Genomic DNA, 21,592 nt, shown 5'->3' with positions numbered 1-21,592 from the left:
CCCCCCGTCTCCGGCCCCCCCCGTCTCCGGCCCCCCCCCCGTCTCCGGCCCCCCCCGTCTCCGGCCCCCCCCGTCTCCGGCCCCCCCTGTCCTTGGCCCCCCTCTCCGGCCCGCCCCTCTCCGCCCCCCCCCCCATCTCCGCCCCCCCCTCTCCGCCCCCCCCCCTCCGCCCCCCCCCCCCTCCGGCCCCCCCCCTCCGGCCCCCCCTCTCCGGCCCCCCCCTCTCCGGCCCCCCCCTCTCCGGCCCCCCCTCTCCGGCCCCCCTCTCCGGCCCCCCCTCTCTGCATCCCCCCTCTCTGCATCCCCCCTCTCTGCATCCCCCTCTCTGCACCCTCCTCTCTGCACCCTCCTCTCTGCACCCTCCTCTCTGCACCCCCCTCTCTGCACCCCCCTCTCTGCACCTCCCTCTCTGCACCCCCCTCTCTGCACCCTCCCTCTGCACCCCCGCCTTCCTGCACCCCCCTCTCTGCACCCGCTCCACTCTGCACCTCCTCCTCTCTGCCCCCTCTCTCTGCCCCACTCTGCCCCCTCTCTCTGCCCCCCTCTTGTCTGCACCCCCTCCTCCCTGCACCCCTCTCTGCACGCCCTCCTCCCTGCACCTCCTCTCTGCACCCCCTCCTCCCTTCACCCCCTCTGCCCCCCTCTCTGCACCTCCTCCTCTCTGCCCCCCCTCTCTGCCACCCCCCTCTCTGCCCCCCTCTCTGCCCCACCCCTCCGGCCCCCACCTCTCTGCACCCCCCCTCTCTGCACCCCCCCTCTCCGGGCCCCCCCTCTCCAGCCCCCCCCTCTCCAGCCCCCCTCCCCCATCTCCGGCCCCCCCGCCCCTCTCCGGCCCCCCTCTCCGGCCCCCCTCTCCGGCCCCCCCTCTCCGGCCCCCCCCTCTCCGCCCCCCCCCCTCTCCGGCCCACCCCTCTCCGGCCCACCCCTCTCCGGCCCACCCCTCTCCGGCCCACCCCTCTCCGGCCCACCCCTCTCTGCACCCCACCTCTCTGCACCCGCTCCACTCTGCACCTCCTCCTCTCTGCCCCCCTCTCTCTGCCCCCCTCTCTCTGCCCTTCTCTCTGCCCCCTCTCTCTGCCCCCCTCCTCTCTGCCCCTCCTCCTCTCTGCCCCTCCTCCTCTCTGCCCCTCCTCCTCTCTACCCCTCCTCCTCTACCCCTCCTCCTCTACCCCTCCTCCTCTCTACCCCTCCTCCTCTCTACCCCTCCTCCTCTCTGCACCCCCTACTCTCTGCACCCTCTCCTCTCTGCACCCCCTCCTCTCTGCACCCCCTCCTCTCTGCACCCCCTCCTCTCTGCACCCCCTCCTCTCTGCACCCCCTCCTCACTGCACCCCCTCCTCTCTGCACCCCCTCCTCTCTGCACCCCCTCCTCTCTGCACCCCCTCCTCTCTGCACCCCCTCCTCTCTGCACCCCCTCCTCTCTGCACCCCCTCCTCTCTGCACCCCCTCCTCTCTGCACCCCCTCCTCTCTGCACCCCCTCCTCTCTGCACCCCCTCCTCTCTGCACCCCCTCCTCTCTGCACCCCCTCCTCTCTGCACCCCCTCCTCTCTGCACCCCCTCCTCTCTGCACCCCCTCCTCTCTGCACCCCCTCCTCTCTGCACCCCCTCCTCTCTGCACCCCCTCCTCTCTGCACCCCCTCCTCTCTGCACCCCCTCCTCTCTGCACCCCCTCCTCTCTGCACCCCCTCCTCTTTGCACCCCCTCTGTACCCCCCTCTCTACCCCCCTCTCTGCCCCCCCTCTGTACCCCCCTCTCTGCCCCCTTGCTGCATCCCCCGCTCTCTGACCCCCCTCTCTGCCCCCCCCATTTGCCCCCCCCTCCGGCCCTCCCCCTCCGGCCCCCCCTCTCCGCCCCCCCCTCTCCGCCCCCCCTCTCCGCACCCCCCTCTCCGCCCCCCCTCTCCGCACCCCCCTCTCTGCACTCCCCCTCTCCGGCCCCCCCCTCTCCGGCCCCCCCCCTCTCCGGCCCACCCCCTCTCCGCCCCCCCCTCCCGTCTCTGGCCCCCCCCCCGTCTCCGGCCCCCCCCGTCTCCGGCCCCCCCCGTCTCCGGCCCCCCCCGTCTCCGGCCCCCCCCGTCTCCGGCCCCCCCCGTCTCCGGCCCCCCCCCGTCTCCGGCCCCCCCGTCTCCGGCCCCCCCCCGTCTCCGGCCCCCCCTGTCCTCGGCCCCCCTCTCCGGCCCGCCCCTCTCCGCCCCCCCCCATCTCCGCCCCCCCCTCTCCGCCCCCCCCCCTCTCCGCCCCCCCCCCCTCCGGCCCCCCCCCTCCGGCCCCCCCCTCTCCGGCCCCCCCCTCTCCGGCCCCCCCCTCTCCGGCCCCCCCCTCTCCGGCCCCCCCTCTCCGGCCCCCCTCTCTGCATCCCCCCTCTCTGCATCCCCCCTCTCTGCATCCCCCCTCTCTGCACCCTCCTCTCTGCACCCTCCTCTCTGCACCCTCCTCTCTGCACCCCCCTCTCTGCACCCCCCTCTCTGCACCCCCCTCTCTGCACCCCCCTCTCTGCACCCTCCCTCTGCACCCCCGCCTTCCTGCACCCCCCTCTCTGCACCCGCTCCACTCTGCACCTCCTCCTCTCTGCCCCCCTCTCTCTGCCCCACTCTGCCCCCTCTCTCTGCCCCCCTCTTGTCTGCACCCCCTCCTCCCTGCACCCCTCTCTGCACGCCCTCCTCCCTGCACCTCCTCTCTGCACCCCCTCCTCCCTTCACCCCCTCTGCCCCCCTCTCTGCACCTCCTCCTCTCTGCCCCCCCCTCTCTGCCACCCCCCTCTCTGCCCCCCTCTCTGCCCCACCCCTCCGGCCCCCACCTCTCTGCACCCCCCCTCTCTGCACCCCCCCTCTCCGGGCCCCCCCTCTCCAGCCCCCCCCTCTCCAGCCCCGCTCCCCCATCTCCGGCCCCCCCGCCCCTCTCCGGCCCCCCTCTTCGGCCCCCCCCTCTCCGGCCCCCCCCTCTCCGCCCCCCCCCTCTCCGGCCCACCCCTCTCCGGCCCACCCCTCTCCGGCCCACCCCTCTCTGCACCCCACCTCTCTGCACCCGCTCCACTCTGCACCTCCTCCTCTCTGCCCCCCTCTCTCTGCCCCCCTCTCTCTGCCCTTCTCTCTGCCCCCTCTCTCTGCCCCCCTCCTCTCTGCCCCTCCTCCTCTCTGCCCCTCCTCCTCTCTGCCCCTCCTCCTCTCTACCCCTCCTCCTCTACCCCTCCTCCTCTACCCCTCCTCCTCTCTACCCCTCCTCCTCTCTACCCCTCCTCCTCTCTGCACCCCCTACTCTCTGCACCCTCTCCTCTCTGCACCCCCTCCTCTCTGCACCCCCTCCTCTCTGCACCCCCTCCTCTCTGCACCCCCTCCTCTCTGCACCCCCTCCTCTCTGCACCCCCTCCTCTCTGCACCCCCTCCTCTCTGCACCCCCTCCTCTCTGCACCCCCTCCTCTCTGCACCCCCTCCTCTCTGCACCCCCTCCTCTCTGCACCCCCTCCTCTCTGCACCCCCTCCTCTCTGCACCCCCTCCTCTCTGCACCCCCTCCTCTCTGCACCCCCTCCTCTCTGCACCCCCTCCTCTCTGCACCCCCTCCTCTCTGCACCCCCTCCTCTCTGCACCCCCTCCTCTCTGCACCCCCTCCTCTCTGCACCCCCTCCTCTCTGCACCCCCTCCTCTCTGCACCCCCTCCTCTCTGCACCCCCTCCTCTCTGCACCCCCTCCTCTCTGCACCCCCTCCTCTCTGCACCCCCTCCTCTCTGCACCCCCTCCTCTCTGCACCCCCTCCTCTCTGCACCCCCTCCTCTCTGCACCCCCTCCTCTTTGCACCCCCTCTTCCCCTCTCTCCGCCCCCTCTCTGCCCCCTCTTCCCTGCACCCCCTCTCTGCCCCCCTCCTCTCTGCCCCCCTCCTCTCTTCCACCCTCCTCTCTGCCCCCTCCTCTCTGCACCCCCTCCTCTCTGCACCCCTTCCTCTCTGCACCCCTTCCTCTCTGCACCCCCTCCTCTCTGCACCCCCTCCTCTCTGCACCCCCTCCTCTCTGCACCCCCTCCTCTCTGCACCCCCTCCTCTCTGCACCCCCTCCTCTCTGCACCCCCTCCTCTCTGCACCCCCTCCTCTCTGCACCCCCTCCTCTCTGCACCCCCTCCTCTCTGCACCCCCTCCTCTCTGCACCCCCTCCTCTCTGCACCCCCTCCTCTCTGCACCCCCTCCTCTCTGCACCCCCTCCTCTCTGCACCCCCTCCTCTCTGCACCCTCCTCTCTGCACCCTCTCCTCTCTGCACCCTCTCCTCTCTGCACCCCCTCCTCGCTGCACCCCCTCCTCGCTGCACCCCCTCCTCGCTGCACCCCCTCCTCGCTGCACCCCCTCCTCGCTGCACCCCCTCCTCGCTGCACCCCCTCCTCGCTGCACCCCCTCCTCGCTGCACCCCCTCCTCGCTGCACCCCCTCCTCGCTGCACCCCCTCCTCGCTGCACCCCCTCCTCGCTGCACCCCCTCCTCGCTGCACCCCCTCCTCGCTGCACCCCCTCCTCGCTGCACCCCCTCCTCGCTGCACCCCCTCCTCGCTGCACCCCCTCCTCGCTGCACCCCCTCCTCGCTGCACCCCCTCCTCGCTGCACCCCCTCCTCGCTGCACCCCCTCCTCGCTGCACCCCCTCCTCGCTGCACCCCCTCCTCGCTGCACCCCCTCCTCGCTGCACCCCCTCCTCGCTGCACCCCCTCCTCGCTGCACCCCTCCTCGCTGCACCCCCTCCTCGCTGCACCCCCTCCTCGCTGCACCCCCTCCTCGCTGCACCCCCTCCTCGCTGCACCCCCTCCTCGCTGCACCCCCTCCTCGCTGCACCCCCTCCTCGCTCCACCCCCTCCTCGCTCCACCCCCTCCTCGCTCCACCCCCTCCTCGCTCCACCCCCTCCTCGCTCCACCCCCTCCTCGCTGCACAACCTCCTCTCTGTGCCCTCCTCCCCCCGTTCTGCACCACCCCCTCTACCGCCCACCTCCTTGTCCCCCATCCTGACTCAGTCTGACTGAATTGTCCCCCGTGCTGACTCGGACTGCCTGTGAATTGTCCTCTGTACTGACACAGTCTGACTGTGAATTGTCCCCCTTACTCTGTCTGACTGTGAATTGTCTCCTCTACTGACACAGTCTGATTGTTAATTGTCCCTGTGAATTGTCCCACGTGGTGGCTCGATCTGACTGTGAATTGTCCCCTTACTGACACAGTCTGACTGTGAATTGTCACCGTACTGACACAGTCTGATTGTGATTTGGCCCCCGTAGTGACACAGTCTGACTGAATTGTCCCCCGTATTTACTCAGTCTGACTGTGAATTGTCACCCGTACTGACTCAGCCTGACTTTGAATTGTCACCGTACTGACATAGTCCGACTGTGAATTGTCCCCCATACTGACTCAGTCTGACTGTGAATTGTCCCCCGTACTGACTCGGTCTGACTGTGAATTGTCCCCTGTACTGACACAGTTTGACTGTGAATTGTCCCCTGTACTTACTCAGTCTGACTGAGAATTTTCCCCCGTATTGACTCAGTCTGACTGTGAATTGTCTCCGTACTGGCATAGTCTGACTGTGAATTCTCCCCGGTACTGACACAGCCTGACTGTGAATTGTCCCCTGTACTGACATAGTCTGACTGTGAATTGTCTCCGTACTGACTCAGTCTGACTGTGGATTGTCCCCATCCTGATTCAGTCTGCCTGTGAATTGTTCCCCGTACTGACTCAGTCTGATTGTGAATTGTCCCTTGGTCCCTTGTACTGACACAGTCTGACTGTGAATTGTACCGATACTGACTCAGTTTGTCTGTGTAATGTCTCACGTACTGACTCAGTCTGACTGTGAATTGTCCCCGTACTGACTCAGTTTGACTGAATTGTCCCCTGTACTGATACAATTTGACTGTGAATTGTCCCCCTTACTTACTCAGTCTGACTGAATTGTCCCCCGTGCGGACTCGGTCTGACTGTGAATTGTCCCCGTACTGACACAGCCTGACTGTGAATTGTCCCCGTACTGACACAGTCTGATTGTGATTTGGCCCCCGTACTGACACAGTCTGACTGTGAATTGTCCCCCATATTTACTCAGTCTGACTGAGAATTGTCACCCGTACTGACTCAGCCTGACTGTGAATTGTCACCGTACTGACATAGTCCGACTGTGAATTGTCCCCCATACTGACTCAGTCTGACTGTGAATTGTCCCCCGTGCTGACTCGGTCTGAATGTGAATTGTCTCCTGTACTGACACAGTTTGACTGTGAATTGTCCCCAGTACGTACTCAGTCTGACGGTGATTGCTTCCTTACATGAAACATTCTGGCTGCAATGAAGTTAAGCTGTTGTCAGTTTTTACCGGAAACTCTGTGGAATTTTTTAACTGACCATCCTGTCGCCGGCTGTGCGGAGTTATTTCCTGCCCTCCCGTCGGTTCACGATTCTAGTTTCCGGTGGGCCTGTTTCTTCATGAACATAGCTGCCTTGCTGGATCTTTTTGGACATTGTGCATTGGTGGATTAGGGAAGAGGATATGGAGAAACTGATCACCTGTTACTCACATTCTTTCTCCTTCTTGCTTCCTTACAGAAGTTGATGTTAAAGCTTTAATTAAAGAACGGCAGAAGAAGGACAGTCACAATCTCAGTACGTAGTGAACGAGGCTGCCGATCCTCTTTCAGCCTTCTGTCCACGTTTAAGTGTGAGCTCTTCCCTACCACACGCCCAGTTGCTAGGATTCGACCAGCACCAGGGTGGCCTAACCCCAAGAGGGTCGGAGTCCAAATGTGAAGAGTCCTTTTCCAGCCATTTTGGAAAGTTGAGGAAAATGGTTTTGGATTTTGGGGCTGTTGAGTATTGAGTTCCAACTTATTGATTTGAGGGGGTGAGGGGGGGGGGGGGGGTGGCAGGGTGTTGGAAGGGTGCAGAGGAATGAAGAGAACTGGCTCTGAGAACACAGTGTGTGCTGTGGTCAGGTAGATACTACCAGCTTCCATGCTTTCTTCTGGGGAGACCTGACCATCTACCACGTCCACACAAGCTTCACTGTTTTCTGAAATTTGCATTCTTCCCTTTGCTCTCTTGTCTTCCATAGTTTCCACAAAACTATAAAATCTAGGGCAGAATTAGGCCATTCAACCCATCAGGTCTGCTCCACCATTCAATCATAGCTGGTATGTTCCTCATCCCCATTCTCCTGCCTCTCCCCATAACCCCTGATCCCATTATCTACCAGACCATCATTCAGATTCGCTTTCCCCAGAACTGTCCTGATCAAACATCTTTTTTGTTAACTTGAAACTTGAAAAATATTAAGTTGGATAAGTCCCAGGGCCTGATGGGATCTACCCCAGAATACTGAAGGAGGCAAGAGAGGAAATTGCTGAGGCTTTGACAGAAATCTTTGTCTCTTCACTGTCTTCAGGTGATGTCCCGGAAGACTGGAGAAGAGCCAATGTTGTTCCTTTGTTTACGAAGGGTAGCAAGGATAATCCAGGGAACTACAGGCCGGTGAGCCTTACGTCAGTGGTAGGGAAATTATTGTAGAGAATTCTTCGAGACAGGATCTACTCCCATTTGGAAGCAAATGGACGTAATAGCAAGAGGCAGCACGGTTTTGTGAAGGGGAGGTCGTGTCTCATTAACTTGATAGAGTTTTTCAAGGAGGTCACAGAGATGATTGATGCAGGTAGGGCAGTGGATGTTTTCTATATAGACTTCAGTAAGGCCTTTGACAAGGTCCCTCATGGCAGACTGGTACAAAAGGTGAAGTCACACGGGATCAGAGGTGAGCTGGCAAGATGGATGCAGAACTGGCGAAGTCATAGAAGGCAGAGAGTAGCAATGGAAGGATGCTTTTCTAATTGGAGGGCTGTGACTAGTGGTGTTCCGCAGGGATCAGTGCTGGGACCTTTGCTGTTCGTAGTATATAGAAATGATTTGGAGGAAAATGTAACTGGTCTGATTAGTAAGTTTGCGGAAGACACAAAGGTTGGTGGAATTGCGGATAGCGATGAGGACTGTCAGAGGATACAGCAAGATTTAGATCGTTTGGAGACTTGGGCGGAGAGATGGCAGATGGAGTTTAATCCGGACAAATGTGAGGTAATGCATTTTGGAAGGTCTAATGCAGGTAGGGAATATACAGTGAATGGTAGAACCCTCAAAGTATTGACAGTCCGAGAGATCTAGGTGTACAGGCCCACAGGTCACTGAAAGGGGCAACGCAGGTGGAGAAGGTAGTCAAGAAGGCATACGGCCTGCTTGCCTTCATTGGCCGGGGCATTGAGTATAAAAATTGGCAAGTCATGTTGCAGCTGTATAGAACCTTAGTTAGGCCACACTTGTAGTATAGCGTTCAATTCTGGTTGCCACACTACCAGAAGGATGTGGAGGCTTTAGAGAGGGTGCAGAAGAGATTTACTGGGATGTTGCCTAGGTATGGACGGCATCAGCTATGAGGAGAGGTTGAATAAACTCGGTTTGTTCTCACTGTAACGACTGAGGTTGAGAGGCGACAAAATTATGAGGGGCATAGACAGAGAGGATAGTCAGAGGCTTTTTTCCAGGGTAGAGGGGTCAATTACTATGGGGCATAGGTTTAAAGTGCGAGGGGCAATGTTTAGAGTAGATGTACGATGCATGTTTTTTACACAGAGGATAGTGGGTGCCTGGAACTCGCTGCCGGAGGAGGTGGTGGAAGCAGGGACGATAGTGACATTTATGGGGCATCTTGACAAATACATAAATAGGATGGGAATAGAGGGATACGGACCCAGGAAATGTAGAAGATTTTAGTTTAGACGGGCAGCATGGTCGGCACGGGCTTGGAGGGCCGAAGGGCCTGTTCCTGTGCTGTACATTTCTTTGTTCTTTGTTTGTTCTTTGTGGGTGCTCCAGTTGAAAATTATACTAATCTCTGCCCCACCTTCCAAATTGTACACTTCCCTTTTGTACTGAACCACCCGCTTCAATGCCACTTCTTTTACTGCCTGATGTTAATTTTTATTTCTGTGTCCTTTGCTCATCAATGTCTTTCACACTTTCCTTACTGATGTTAGGACTTTTCGGGTCCTTTTCCATTCACTCCGATTAAATCAGTCATGCATCACATGCTTCTTCTCCAGTCTATGAGGATGTGTTATTTCAAAAGAATAATATGTTATAATTCTCAATTTCCTGTCACTAAGAGAGATCTGTCTATTTCCTGTGCAGCTTAAATCACTGTTGACTGCCTGGTGCTCACTGCCTCTCTCTGTTTCCCTCTTACAGTTGAGAGGAGACGAAGGTTCAATATCAATGATCGGATCAAAGAGCTGGGTGCCATGATACCAAAATCCAACGACCCGTAAGTTTTTTCTCAATAACTGAAGCTGCCAAGTTACTCCTCAGATGATAAATTGGGGTGATGTGGTTTGTTATTGAGCTGTTCATTTGCAGGGTCAGTTCGCTGATCCTAGCCAGGCAGTTCCACAGTTAAATACCCAGACTCGCTCAAAACTCTCCCCATCAAACACTCTCAGGACAGGTTTAACATGTGGTTAGATACAGAGCTCCATCTACACTGTCCCCATCAAACACTCCCAGGACAGGTACAGCACGGGTTTAGATACAGAGCAAAGCTCCCTCCACACTGTCCCCATCAAACACTCCCAGGACAGGAACAGCACGTGTTAGATACAGAGCAAAGCTCCCTCTACACTGTCCCCATCAAACACTCCCAGAACGGGTACAGCACAGGGTTAGATACAGAGTAAAGCTCCCTCCACACTGTCCCCATCAAACACTCCCGGGACAGGTACAGCATGGGGTTAGATACAGAGTAAAGCTCCCTCAACACTGTCCCCATCAAACACTCCCAGGAAACGTACAGCACGGGGTTAGATACAGAGTAAAGCACCCTTTACACTGTCCCCATCAAACACTCCCAGGACAGTTACAGCACGGGGTTAGATACAGAGTAAAGCTCCCTCTACACTGTCTCCATCAAACACTCCCAGGACAGGTACAGCACGGGGTTAGTTACAGAGTAAAGCTGCCTCTACACTCTCCCCATCAAACACTCTCAGCACAGGTACAGCACGGGTTTAGATACAGAGTAAACCTCCCTCTACACTGTCCGCATCAAACACTCCCAGGACAATTACAGCACGGGGTTAGATACAGAGTAAAGCTCCCTCGACACTGTCCCCATCAAACACACCCGGGACAGGTACAGCACGGGGTTAGATACAGAGTAAAGCACCCTTTACACTGTCCCCATTAAACACTCCCAGGACAGTTACAGCACGGGGTTGGATACAGAGTAAAGCTCCCTCGACACTGTCCCCATCAAACACTCCCAGGACAGGTACAGCACGGGGTTAGATACAGAGTAAAGCTCCCTCAACACTGTCCCCATTAAACACTCCCAGGACAGGGACAGCACGGGGTTAGATACAGAGTAAAGTTCCCTCTACACTGTCCCCATCAAACACTCCCAGGACAGGTACAGCACGGGGTTAGATACAGAGTAAAGCTCCCTCAACACTGTCCCCATCAAACACTCCCAGGAAACGTACAGCACGGGGTTAGATACAGAGTAAAGCACCCTTTACACTGTCCCCATCAAACACTCCCAGGACAGTTACAGCACGGGGTTAGATACAGAGTAAAGCTCCCTCTACACTGTCTCCATCAAACACTCCCAGGACAGGTACAGCACGGGTTTAGATACAGAGTAAAGCTCCCTCCACACTGTCCCCATCAAACACTCCCGGGACAGGTACAGCACGAGTTTAGATACAGAGTAAACCTCCCTCTACACTGTCCTTATCAAACACTCCCAGGACAATTACAGCACGGGGTTAGATACAGAGTAAAGCTCCCTCGACACTGTCCCCATCAAACACACCCGGGACAGGTACAGCACGGGGTTAGATACAGAGTAAAGCACCCTTTACACTGTCCCCATTAAACACTCCCAGGACAGTTACAGCACGGGGTTGGATACAGAGTAAAGCTCCCTCGACACTGTCCCCATCAAACACTCCCAGGACAGGTACAGCACGGGGTTAGATACAGAGTAAAGCTCCCTCAACACTGTCCCCATTAAACACTCCCAGGACAGGGACAGCACGGGGTTAGATACAGAGTAAAGTTCCCTCTACACTGTCCCCATCAAACACTCCCAGGACAGGTACAGCACGGGGTTAGATACAGAGTAAAGCTCCCTCTACACTGTCCCCATCAAACACTCCCAGGAAACATACAGCACAGGGTTAGATACAGAGTAAAGCTCCCTCAATACTGTCCCCATCAAACACTCCCAGGAAACATACAGCACAGGGTTAGATACAGAGTAAAGCACCTTTTACACTGTCCCCATCAAACACTCCCAGGACAGTTACAGCACGGGGTTAGATACAGAGTAAAGCTCCCTCGACACTGTCCCCATCAAACACTCTCAGGACAGGTACAGCACGGGTTTAGATACAGAGTAAAGCTCCCTCTACACTGTCCCCATGAAACACTCCCAGGACAGGTACAGCACGGGTTTAGATACAGAGTAAAGCTCCCTCGACAATGTCCCCATCAAACACTCTCAGGACAGGTGCAGCACGGGTTTAGATAAAGAGTAAATCTCCCTCCACACTGTCCCCATCAAACACTCCCGGGACAGGTACAGCACGGGGTTAGATACAGAGTAAAGCATCCTTTACACTGTCCCCATTAAACACTCCCAGGACAGTTACAGCATGGGGTTAGATACAGAGTAAAGCTCCCTCGACACTGTCCCCATCAAACACTCCCAGGACAGGTACAGCACGGGGTTAGATACAGAGTAAAGCTCCCTCTACACTGTCCCCATTAAACACTCCCAGGACAGGGACAGCACGGGGTTAGATACAGAGTAAAGCTCCCTCGACACTGTCCCCATCAATCACTCCCAGGACAGGTACAGCACGGGGTTAGATACAGAGTAAAGCTCCCTCGACACTGTCCCCATCAAACACTCCCAGGAAACATACAGCACGGGGCTAGATACAGAGTAAAGCACCCTTTACACTGTCCCCATTAAACACTCCCAGGACAGTTACAGCACGGGGTTAGATACAGAGTAAAGCTCCCTCTACACTCTCCCCATCAAACACTCTCAGGAGATGTACAGCACGGTTTAGATACAGAGTAAAGCTCCCTCCACACTGTCCCCATCAAACACTCCCGGGACAGGTACAGCACGGGGTTAGATACAGAGTAAAGCTCCCTCGACACTGTCCCCATCAAACACTCCCAGGACACATACAGCACGGGGTTAGATACAGAGTAAAGCATCCTTTATACTGTCCCCATTAAACACTCCCAGGACAGTTACAGCATGGGGTTAGATACAGAGTAAAGCTCCCTCGACACTGTCCCCATCAAACACTCCCAGGACAGGTACAGCACGGGGTTAGATACAGAGTAAAGCTCCCTCTACACTGTCCCCATTAAACACTCCCAGGACAGGGACAGCACGGGGTTAGATACAGAGTAAAGCTCCCTCGACACTGTCCCCATCAAACACTCCCAGGACAGGTACAGCACGGGGTTAGACACTGAGTAAGGCTCCCTCCACACTGTCCCCATGAAACACTCCCGGGACAGGTACAGCACGGGGTTAGATACAGAGTAAAGCTCCCTCAACACTGTCCCCATCAAACACTCCCAGGAAACATACAGCACGGGGTTAGATACAGAGTAAAGCTCCCTCTACACTCTACCCATCAAACACTCTCAGGACAGGTACAGCACGGGTTTAGATACAGAGTAAAGCTCCCTCCACACTGTCCCCATCAAACACTCCCGGGACAGGTACAGCACGAGTTTAGATATAGAGTAAAGCTCCCTCTACACTGTCCGCATCAAACACTCCCAGGACAATTACAGCACGGGGTTAGATACAGAGTAAAGCTCCCTCGACACTGTCCCCATCAAACACACCCGGGACAGGTACAGCACGGGGTTAGATACAGAGTAAAGCACCCTTTACACTGTCCCCATTAAACACTCCCAGGACAGGTACAGCACGGGTTTAGATACAGAGTAAACCTCCCTCCACACTCTCCCCATTAAACACTCTCAGGACAGAGACAGCACGGGTTTAGATACAGAGTAAAGCTCCCTCGACACTGTCCCCATCAAACACTCTCAGGACAGGTACAGCACGGGTTTAGAGACAGAGTAAAGCTCCCTCCACACTGTCCCCATCAAACACTCCCGGGACAGGTACAGCACGGGGTTTAGAAACAGAGTAAAGCTCCCTCGACACTGTCCCCATCAAACACTCTCAGGACAGGTACAGCACGGGTTTAGAGACAGAGTAAAGCTCCCTCCACACTGTCCCCATCAAACACTCCCGGGACAGGTACAGCACGGGGTTAGATACAGAGTAAAGCTCCCTCCACACTGTCCCCATCAAACACTCCCGGGACAGGTACAGCACGGGTTTAGAAACAGAGCAAAGCTCCCTCTACACTGTCCCCATCAAACACTCCCGGGACAGGTACAGCACGGGGTTAGATACAGAGTAAAGCTCCCTCTACACTGTCCCCACCAAACACTCTCAGGACAGGTACAGCACGGGTTTAGATACAGAGTAAAGCTCCCTCCAGACTGTCCCCATCAAACAATCCCGGGACAGATACAGCACGGGTTTAGATACAGAGTAAAGCTCCCTCTACACTGTCCCCATCAAACACTCCCAGGACAGTTACAGCACGGGGTTAGATACAGAGTAAAGCTCCCTCTACACTGTCCCCATCAAACACTCCCAGGACAGGTACAGCACGGGGTTAGATACAGAGTAAAGCTCCCTCGACACTGTCCCCATCAAACACTCCCAGGAAACATACAGCACGGGGCTAGATACAGAGTAAAGCACCCTTTACACTGTCCCCATTAAACACTCTCAGGACAGGTACAGCACGGTTTAGATACAGAGTAAAGCTCCCTCCACACTGTCCCCATCAAACACTCCCGGGACAGGTACAGCACGGGGTTAGATACAGAGTAAAGCTCCCTCAACACTGTCCCCATCAAACACTCCCAGGAAACATACAGCACGGGTTTAGATACAGAGTAAAGCACCCTTTACACTATCCCCATTAAACACTCCCAAGACATTTACAGCACGGGGTTAGATACAGAGTAAAGCTCCCTCTACACTCTACCCATCAAACACTCTCAGGACAGGTACAGCACGGGTTTAGATACAGAGTAAAGCTCCCTCCACACTGTCCCCATCAAACACTCGCGGGACAGGTACAGTACGAGTTTAGAATATGAGTAAAGCTCCCTCTACACTGTCCGCATCAAACACTCCCAGGACAATTACAGCACGGGGTTAGATACAGAGTAAAGCTCCCTCGACACTGTCCCCATCAAACACACCCGGGACAGGTACAGCACGGGGTTAGATACAGAGTAAAGCACCCTTTACACTGTCCCCATTAAACACTCCCAGGACAGTTACAGCATGGGGTTGGATACAGAGTAAAGCTCCGTCGACACTGTCCCCATCAAACACTCCCAGGACAGGTACAGCACGGGTTTAGAGACAGAGTAAAGCTCCCTCCACACTGTCCCCATCAAACACTCCCGGGACAGGTACAGCACGGGGTTAGATACAGAGTAAAGCTCCCTCCACACTGTCCCCATCAAACACTCCCGGGACAGGTACAGCACGGGTTTAGAAACAGAGCAAAGCTCCCTCTAAACTGTCCCCATCAAACACTCCCAGGACAGTTACAGCACGGGGTGAGATACAGAGTAAAGCTCCCTCGACACTGTCCCCATCAAATAATCTCAGGACAGGTACAGCACGGGTTTAGAGACAGAGTAAAGCTCCCTCCAGACTGTCCCCATCAAACAATCCCGGGACAGATACAGCACGGGTTTAGATACAGAGTAAAGCTCCCTCTACACTGTCCCCATCAAACACTCCCAGGACAGTTACAGCACGGGGTTAGATACAGAGTTAAGCTCCCTCGACACTGTCCCCATCAAACATTCTCAGGACAGGTACAGCACGGGTTGAGATACAGAGTAAAGCTCCCTCCACACTGTCCCCATCAAACACACCCGGGACAGGTACAGCACGGGTTTAGATACAGAGTAGTGCTCCCTCGACACTGTCCCCATCAAACACTCCCAGGACACATACAGCACGGTGTTAGATACAGAGTAAAGCTGCCTCTGCACTGTCCCCATCAAACACTCCCAGGACAGGTACAGCACGGTGTTAGATACAGAGTAAAGCTGCCTCTGCACTGTCCCCATCAAACACTCCCAGGACAGGAACAGCACAGGGTTAGATACAGAGTAAAGCTCCCTCTACGCTGCCCTCATCAAACACTCCCAGAACGGGTACAGCACGGGGTTAGATACAGAGTAAAGCACCCTCTACACTGTCCCCATCAAACACTCCCAGGACAGATACTGCACGGAGTTAGATACAGAGTAAAGCTCCCTCTACACTGTCCCCCTCAAACACTCCCATGATAGTTACAACACGGAGTTAGATACAGAGTAAAGCTCCCTCGACACTGTCCCCATCAAACACACCCGGGACAGGTACAGCACGGGGTTAGATACAGAGTAAAGCACCCTTTACACTGTCCCCATTAAACACTCCCAGGACAGTTACAGCAAGGGGTTTGATACAGAGTAACGCTCCCTCGACACTGTCCCCATCAAACACTCCCAGGACAGGTACAGCACGTGGTTAGATACAGAGTAAAGCTCCCTCTACACTGTCCCCATCAAACACACCCGGGACAGGTACAGCACGGGGTTAGATACAGAGTAAAGCACCCTTTACACTGTCCCCATTAAACACTCCCAGGACAGTTACAGCATGGGGTTGGATACAGAGTAAAGCTCCCTCGACACTGTCCCCATCAAACACTCCCAGGACAGGTACAGCACGGGTTTAGATACAGAGTACATCTCCCTCCACACTGTCCCCATCAAACACTCCCGGGACAGGTACAGCACGGGGTTAGATACAGAGTAAAGCTCCCTCGACACTGTCCCCATCAAACACTCCCAGGAAACATACAGCACGGGGCTAGATACAGAGTAAAGCTCCCTCTACACTGTCCCCACCAAACACTCTCAGGACAGGTACAGCACGGGTTTAGATACAGAGTAAAGCTCCCTCCAGACTGTCCCCATCAAACAATCCCGGGACAGATACAGCACGGGTTTAGATACAGAGTCAAGCTCCCCCTACACTGTCCCCATCAAACACTCCCAGGACAGTTACAGCACGGGGTTAGATACAGAGTTAAGCTCCCTCGACACTGTCCCCATCAAACACTCTCAGGACAGGTACAGCACGGGTTGAGATACAGAGTAAATCTCCCTCCACACTGTCCCCATCAAACACTCCCAGAACGGGTACTGCACGGGGTTAGATTCAGAGTAAAGCACCCTCTACACTGTCCCCATCAAACATTCCCAGGACAGATACTGCACGGAGTTAGATACAGAGTAAAGCTCCCTCTACACTGTCCCCCTCAAACACTCCCAGGACAGTTACAGCACGGAGTTAGATACAGAGTAATGCTCCCTCGACACTGTCCCCATCAAACACACCCGGGACAGGTACAGCACGGGGTTAGATACAGAGTAAAGCACCCTTTACACTGTCCCCATTAAACACTCCCAGGACAGTTACAGCACGGGGTTTGATACAGAGTAAAGCTCCCTCGACACTGTCCCCATCAAACACTCCCAGGACAGGGACAGCACGGGGTTAGATACAGAGTAAAGCTCCCTCTACACTGTCCCCATCAAACACTCCCATGACAGTTACAGCACGGGGTTAGATACAGAGTAAAGCTCCCTCGACACTGTCCCCATCAAACACTCACAGGACAGGTACAGCACAGGTTTAGATACAGAGTAAATCTCCCTCCACACTGTCCCCATCAAACACTCCCGGGACAGGTACAGCACGGGGTTAGATACAGAGTAAAGCTCCCTCAATACTGTCCCCATCAAACGCTCCCAGGAAACATACAGCACGGGGTTAGATACAGAGTAAAGCACCCTTTACACTGTCCCCATTAAACACTCCCAGGACAGTTACAGCATGGGGTTAGATACAGAGTAAAGCTCCCTCGACACTGTCCCCATCAAACACTCTCAGGACAGTTACAGCACGGGATTAGATACAGAGTAAAGCTTCCTCCACACTGTCCCCATCAAACACTCCCAGGACAGGTACAGCACGGGGTTAGATACAGAGTAAAGCTCCCTCTACACTGTCCCGACCAAACACTCTCAGGACAGGTACAGCACGGGTTTAGATACAGAGTAAAGCTCCCTCCAGACTGTCCCCATCAAACAATCCCGGGACAGATACAGCACGGGTTTAGATACAGAGTAAAGCTCCCTCCACACTGTCCCCATCAAACACTCCCGGGACAGGTACAGCACGGGGTTAGATACAGAGTAAAGCTCCCTCGACACTGTCCCCATCAAACACTCCCAGGACACATACAGCACGGGGTTAGATACAGAGTAAAGCTCCCTCGACACTGTCCCCATCAAACACTCCCAGGAAACATACAGCACGGGGCTAGATACAGAGTCAAGCACCCTTTACACTGTCCCCATTAAACACTCCCAGGACAGTTACAGCACGGGGTTAGATACAGAGTAAAGCTCCCTCGACACTGTCCCCATCAAACACTCCCAGGAGAGGTACAGCACGGGTTTAGATACAGAGTAAAGCTCCCTCTACACTGTCCCCATTAAACACTCCCAGGACAGGGACAGCACGGGGTTAGATACAGAGTAAAGCTCCCTCGACACTGTCCCCATCAAACACTCCCAGGACAGGTACAGCACGGGGATAGATACTGAGTAAGGCTCCCTCCACACTGTCCCCATCAAACACTCCCAGGACACATACAGCACGGGGTTAGATACAGAGTAAAGCTCCCTCGACACTGTCCCCATCAAACACTCCCAGGAAACATACAGCACGGGGCTAGATACAGAGTCAAGCACCCTTTACACTGTCCCCATTAAACACTCCCAGGACAGTTACAGCACGGGGTTAGATACAGAGTAAAGCTCCCTCGACACTGTCCCCATCAAACACTCCCAGGAGAGGTACAGCACGGGTTTAGATACAGAGTAAAGCTCCCTCTACACTGTCCCCATTAAACACTCCCAGGACAGGGACAGCACGGGGTTAGATACAGAGTAAAGCTCCCTCGACACTGTCCCCATCAAACACACCCGGGACAGGTACATCACGGGGTTAGATACAGGGTAAAGCTCCCTCTACACTGTCCCCATCAAACACTCCCAGGACAGTTACAGCACGGGGTTAGATACAGAGTTAAGCTCCCCCGACACTGTCCCCATCAAACACTCTCAGGACAGGTACAGCACGGGTTGAGATACAGAGTAAAGCTCCCTCCACACTGTCCCCATCAAACACTCCCGGGACACATACAGCACGGGGTTAGATACAGAGTAAAGCTGCCTCTGCACTGTCCCCATCAAACACTCCCAGGACATGTACAGCACGGGTTTAGATACAGAGTAAAGCTCCCTCTACACTGTCCCCATCAAACACTCCCAGGACAGGAACAGCACGGGGTTAGATACAGAGTAAAGCACCCTCTGCACTGTCCCCATCAAACACTCCCTAGACAGATACTGCACGGAGTTAGATACAGAGTAAAGCTCCCTCTACACTGTCCCCATCAAACACTCCCAGGACAGTTGCAGCACGGAATTAGATACAGAGTAAAGCTCCCTCGACACTGTCCCCATCAAACACACCCGGGACAGGTACAGCACGGGGTTAGATACAGAGTAAAGCACCCTCTACACTGTCGCCATCAAACACTCCCAGGACAGGAACAGCACGGGGTTAGATACAGAGTAAAGCTCCCTCTACACTGTCGCCATCAAACACTCCCAGGACAGTTACAGCACGGGTTAGATACAGAGTAAAGCTCCCTCTACAGTGTCCCCATCAAACACTCCCAGGACAGTTACAGCACGGGGTTAGATACAAAGTAAAGCTCCCTCGACACTGTTCCCATCAAACACTCCCAGGACACATACAGCACGGTGTTAGATACAGAGTAAAGCTGCCACTGCACTGTCCCCATCAAACACTCCGAGGACAGGAACAGCACAGGGTTAGATACAGAGTAAAGCTCCCTCCACACTGTCCCCATCAAACACACCCGGGACAGGTACAGCACGGGTTTAGATACAGAGTAGTGCTCCCTCGACACTGTCCCCATCAAACACTCCCAGGACACATACAGCACAGTGTTAGATACAGAGTAAAGCTGCCTCTGCACTGTCCCCATCAAACACTCCCAGGACAGGAACAGCACAGGGTTAGATACAGAGTAAAGCTCCCTCTACGCTGCCCTCATCAAACACTCCCAGAACGGGTACAGCACGGGGTTAGATACAGAGTAAAGCACCCTCTACACTGTCCCCATCAAACACTCCCAGGACAGATACTGCACGGAGTTAGATACAGAGTAAAGCTCCCTCTACACTGTCCCCCTCAAACACTCCCATGATAGTTACAACACGGAGTTAGATACAGAGTAAAGCTCCCTCGACACTGTCCCCATCAAACACACCCGGGACAGGTACAGCACGGGGTTAGATACAGAGTAAAGCACCCTTTACACTGTCCCCATTAAACACTCCCAGGACAGTTACAGCATGGGGTTGGATACAGAGTAAAGCTCCCTCGACACTGTCCCCATCAAACACTCCCAGGACAGGTACAGCACGGGGTTAGATACAGAGTAAAGCTCCCTCTACACTGTCCCCATCAAACACACCCGGGACAGGTACAGCACGGGGTTAGATACAGAGTAAAGCACCCTTTACACTGTCCCCATTAAACACTCCCAGGACAGTTACAGCATTGGGTTGGATACAGAGTAAAGCTCCCTCGACACTGTCCCCATCAAACACTCCCAGGACAGGTACAGCACGGGTTTAGATACAGAGTAAATCTCCCTCCACACTGTCCCCATCAAACACTCCCGGGACAGGTACAGCACGGAGTTAGATACAGAGTAAAGCTCCCTCGACACTGTCCCCATCAAACACTCCCAGGAAACATACAGCACGGGGCTAGATACAGAGTCAAGCTCCCCCTACACTGTCCCCATCAAACACTCCCAGGACAGTTACAGCACGGGGTTAGATACAGAGTTAAGCTCCCTCGACACTGTCCCCATCAAACACTCTCAGGACAGGTACAGCACGGGTTGAGATACAGAGTAAATCTCCCTCCACACTGTCCCCATCAAACACTCCCAGAACGGGTACTGCACGGGGTTAGATACAGAGTAAAGCACCCTCTACACTGTCCCCATCAAACATTCCCAGGACAGATACTGCACGGAGTTAGATACAGAGTAAAGCTCCCTCTACACTGTCCCCCTCAAACACTCCCAGGACAGTTACAGCACGGAGTTAGATACAGAGTAATGCTCCCTCGACACTGTCCCCATCAAACACACCCGGGACAGGTACAGCACGGGGTTAGATACAGAGTAAAGCACCCTTTACACTGTCCCCATTAAACACTCCCAGGACAGTTACAGCACGGGGTTTGATACAGAGTAAAGCTCCCTCGACACTGTCCCCATCAAACACTCCCAGGACAGGGACAGCACGGGGTTAGATACAGAGTAAAGCTCCCTCTACACTGTCCCCATCAAACACTCCCATGACAGTTACAGCACGGGGTTAGATACAGAGTAAAGCTCCCTCGACACTGTCCCCATCAAACACTCACAGGACAGGTACAGCACAGGTTTAGATACAGAGTAAATCTCCCTCCACACTGTCCCCATCAAACACTCCCGGGACAGGTACAGCACGGGGTTAGATACAGAGTAAAGCTCCCTCAATACTGTCCCCATCAAACGCTCCCAGGAAACATACAGCACGGGGTTAGATACAGAGTAAAGCACCCTTTACACTGTCCCCATTAAACACTCCCAGGACAGTTACAGCATGGGGTTAGATACAGAGTAAAGCTCCCTCGACACTGTCCCCATCAAACACTCTCAGGACAGTTACAGCACGGGTTTAGATACAGAGTAAAGCTTCCTCCACACTGTCCCCATCAAACACTCCCAGGACAGGTACAGCACGGGGTTAGATACAGAGTAAAGCTCCCTCTACACTGTCCCGACCAAACACTCTCAGGACAGGTACAGCACGGGTTTAGATACAGAGTAAAGCTCCCTCCAGACTGTCCCCATCAAACAATCCCGGGACAGATACAGCACGGGTTTAGATACAGAGTAAAGCTCCCTCCACACTGTCCCCATCAAACACTCCCGGGACAGGTACAGCACGGGGTTAGATACAGAGTAAAGCTCCCTCGACACTGTCCCCATCAAACACTCCCAGGACACATACAGCACGGGGTTAGATACAGAGTAAAGCCCCCTCGACACTGTCCCCATCAAACACTCCCAGGAAACATACAGCACGGGGCTAGATACAGAGTCAAGCACCCTTTACACTGTCCCCATTAAACACTCCCAGGACAGTTACAGCACGGGGTTAGATA

General features: G+C 55.3%; 1 protein-coding gene across 1 annotated transcript in view; it reads left to right on the top strand.

The window, feature by feature from the left end:
- The first annotated feature begins 6,569 nt into the window (after nt 1-6,569).
- The window catches only part of LOC140399014 (microphthalmia-associated transcription factor-like), a 29,938-nt gene continuing 14,915 nt past the window's right edge, over nt 6,570-21,592 (top strand). Inside the window, exons 1-2 of the mRNA XM_072488063.1 lie at nt 6,570-6,624; nt 9,250-9,325. Of these exons, the coding sequence (XP_072344164.1) occupies nt 9,303-9,325 (23 nt within the window). The 5' untranslated portion in view covers nt 6,570-6,624; nt 9,250-9,302. The remainder of the gene's footprint in view (nt 6,625-9,249; nt 9,326-21,592) is intronic.

This window comes from Scyliorhinus torazame, chromosome 22, assembly GCF_047496885.1.
Source record: "Scyliorhinus torazame isolate Kashiwa2021f chromosome 22, sScyTor2.1, whole genome shotgun sequence".
Taxonomy (NCBI): Eukaryota; Metazoa; Chordata; class Chondrichthyes; order Carcharhiniformes; family Scyliorhinidae; genus Scyliorhinus; species Scyliorhinus torazame.
Note: the sequence above shows the minus strand (reverse complement) of the source record. Positions and strands in the feature narration are given on the sequence as shown.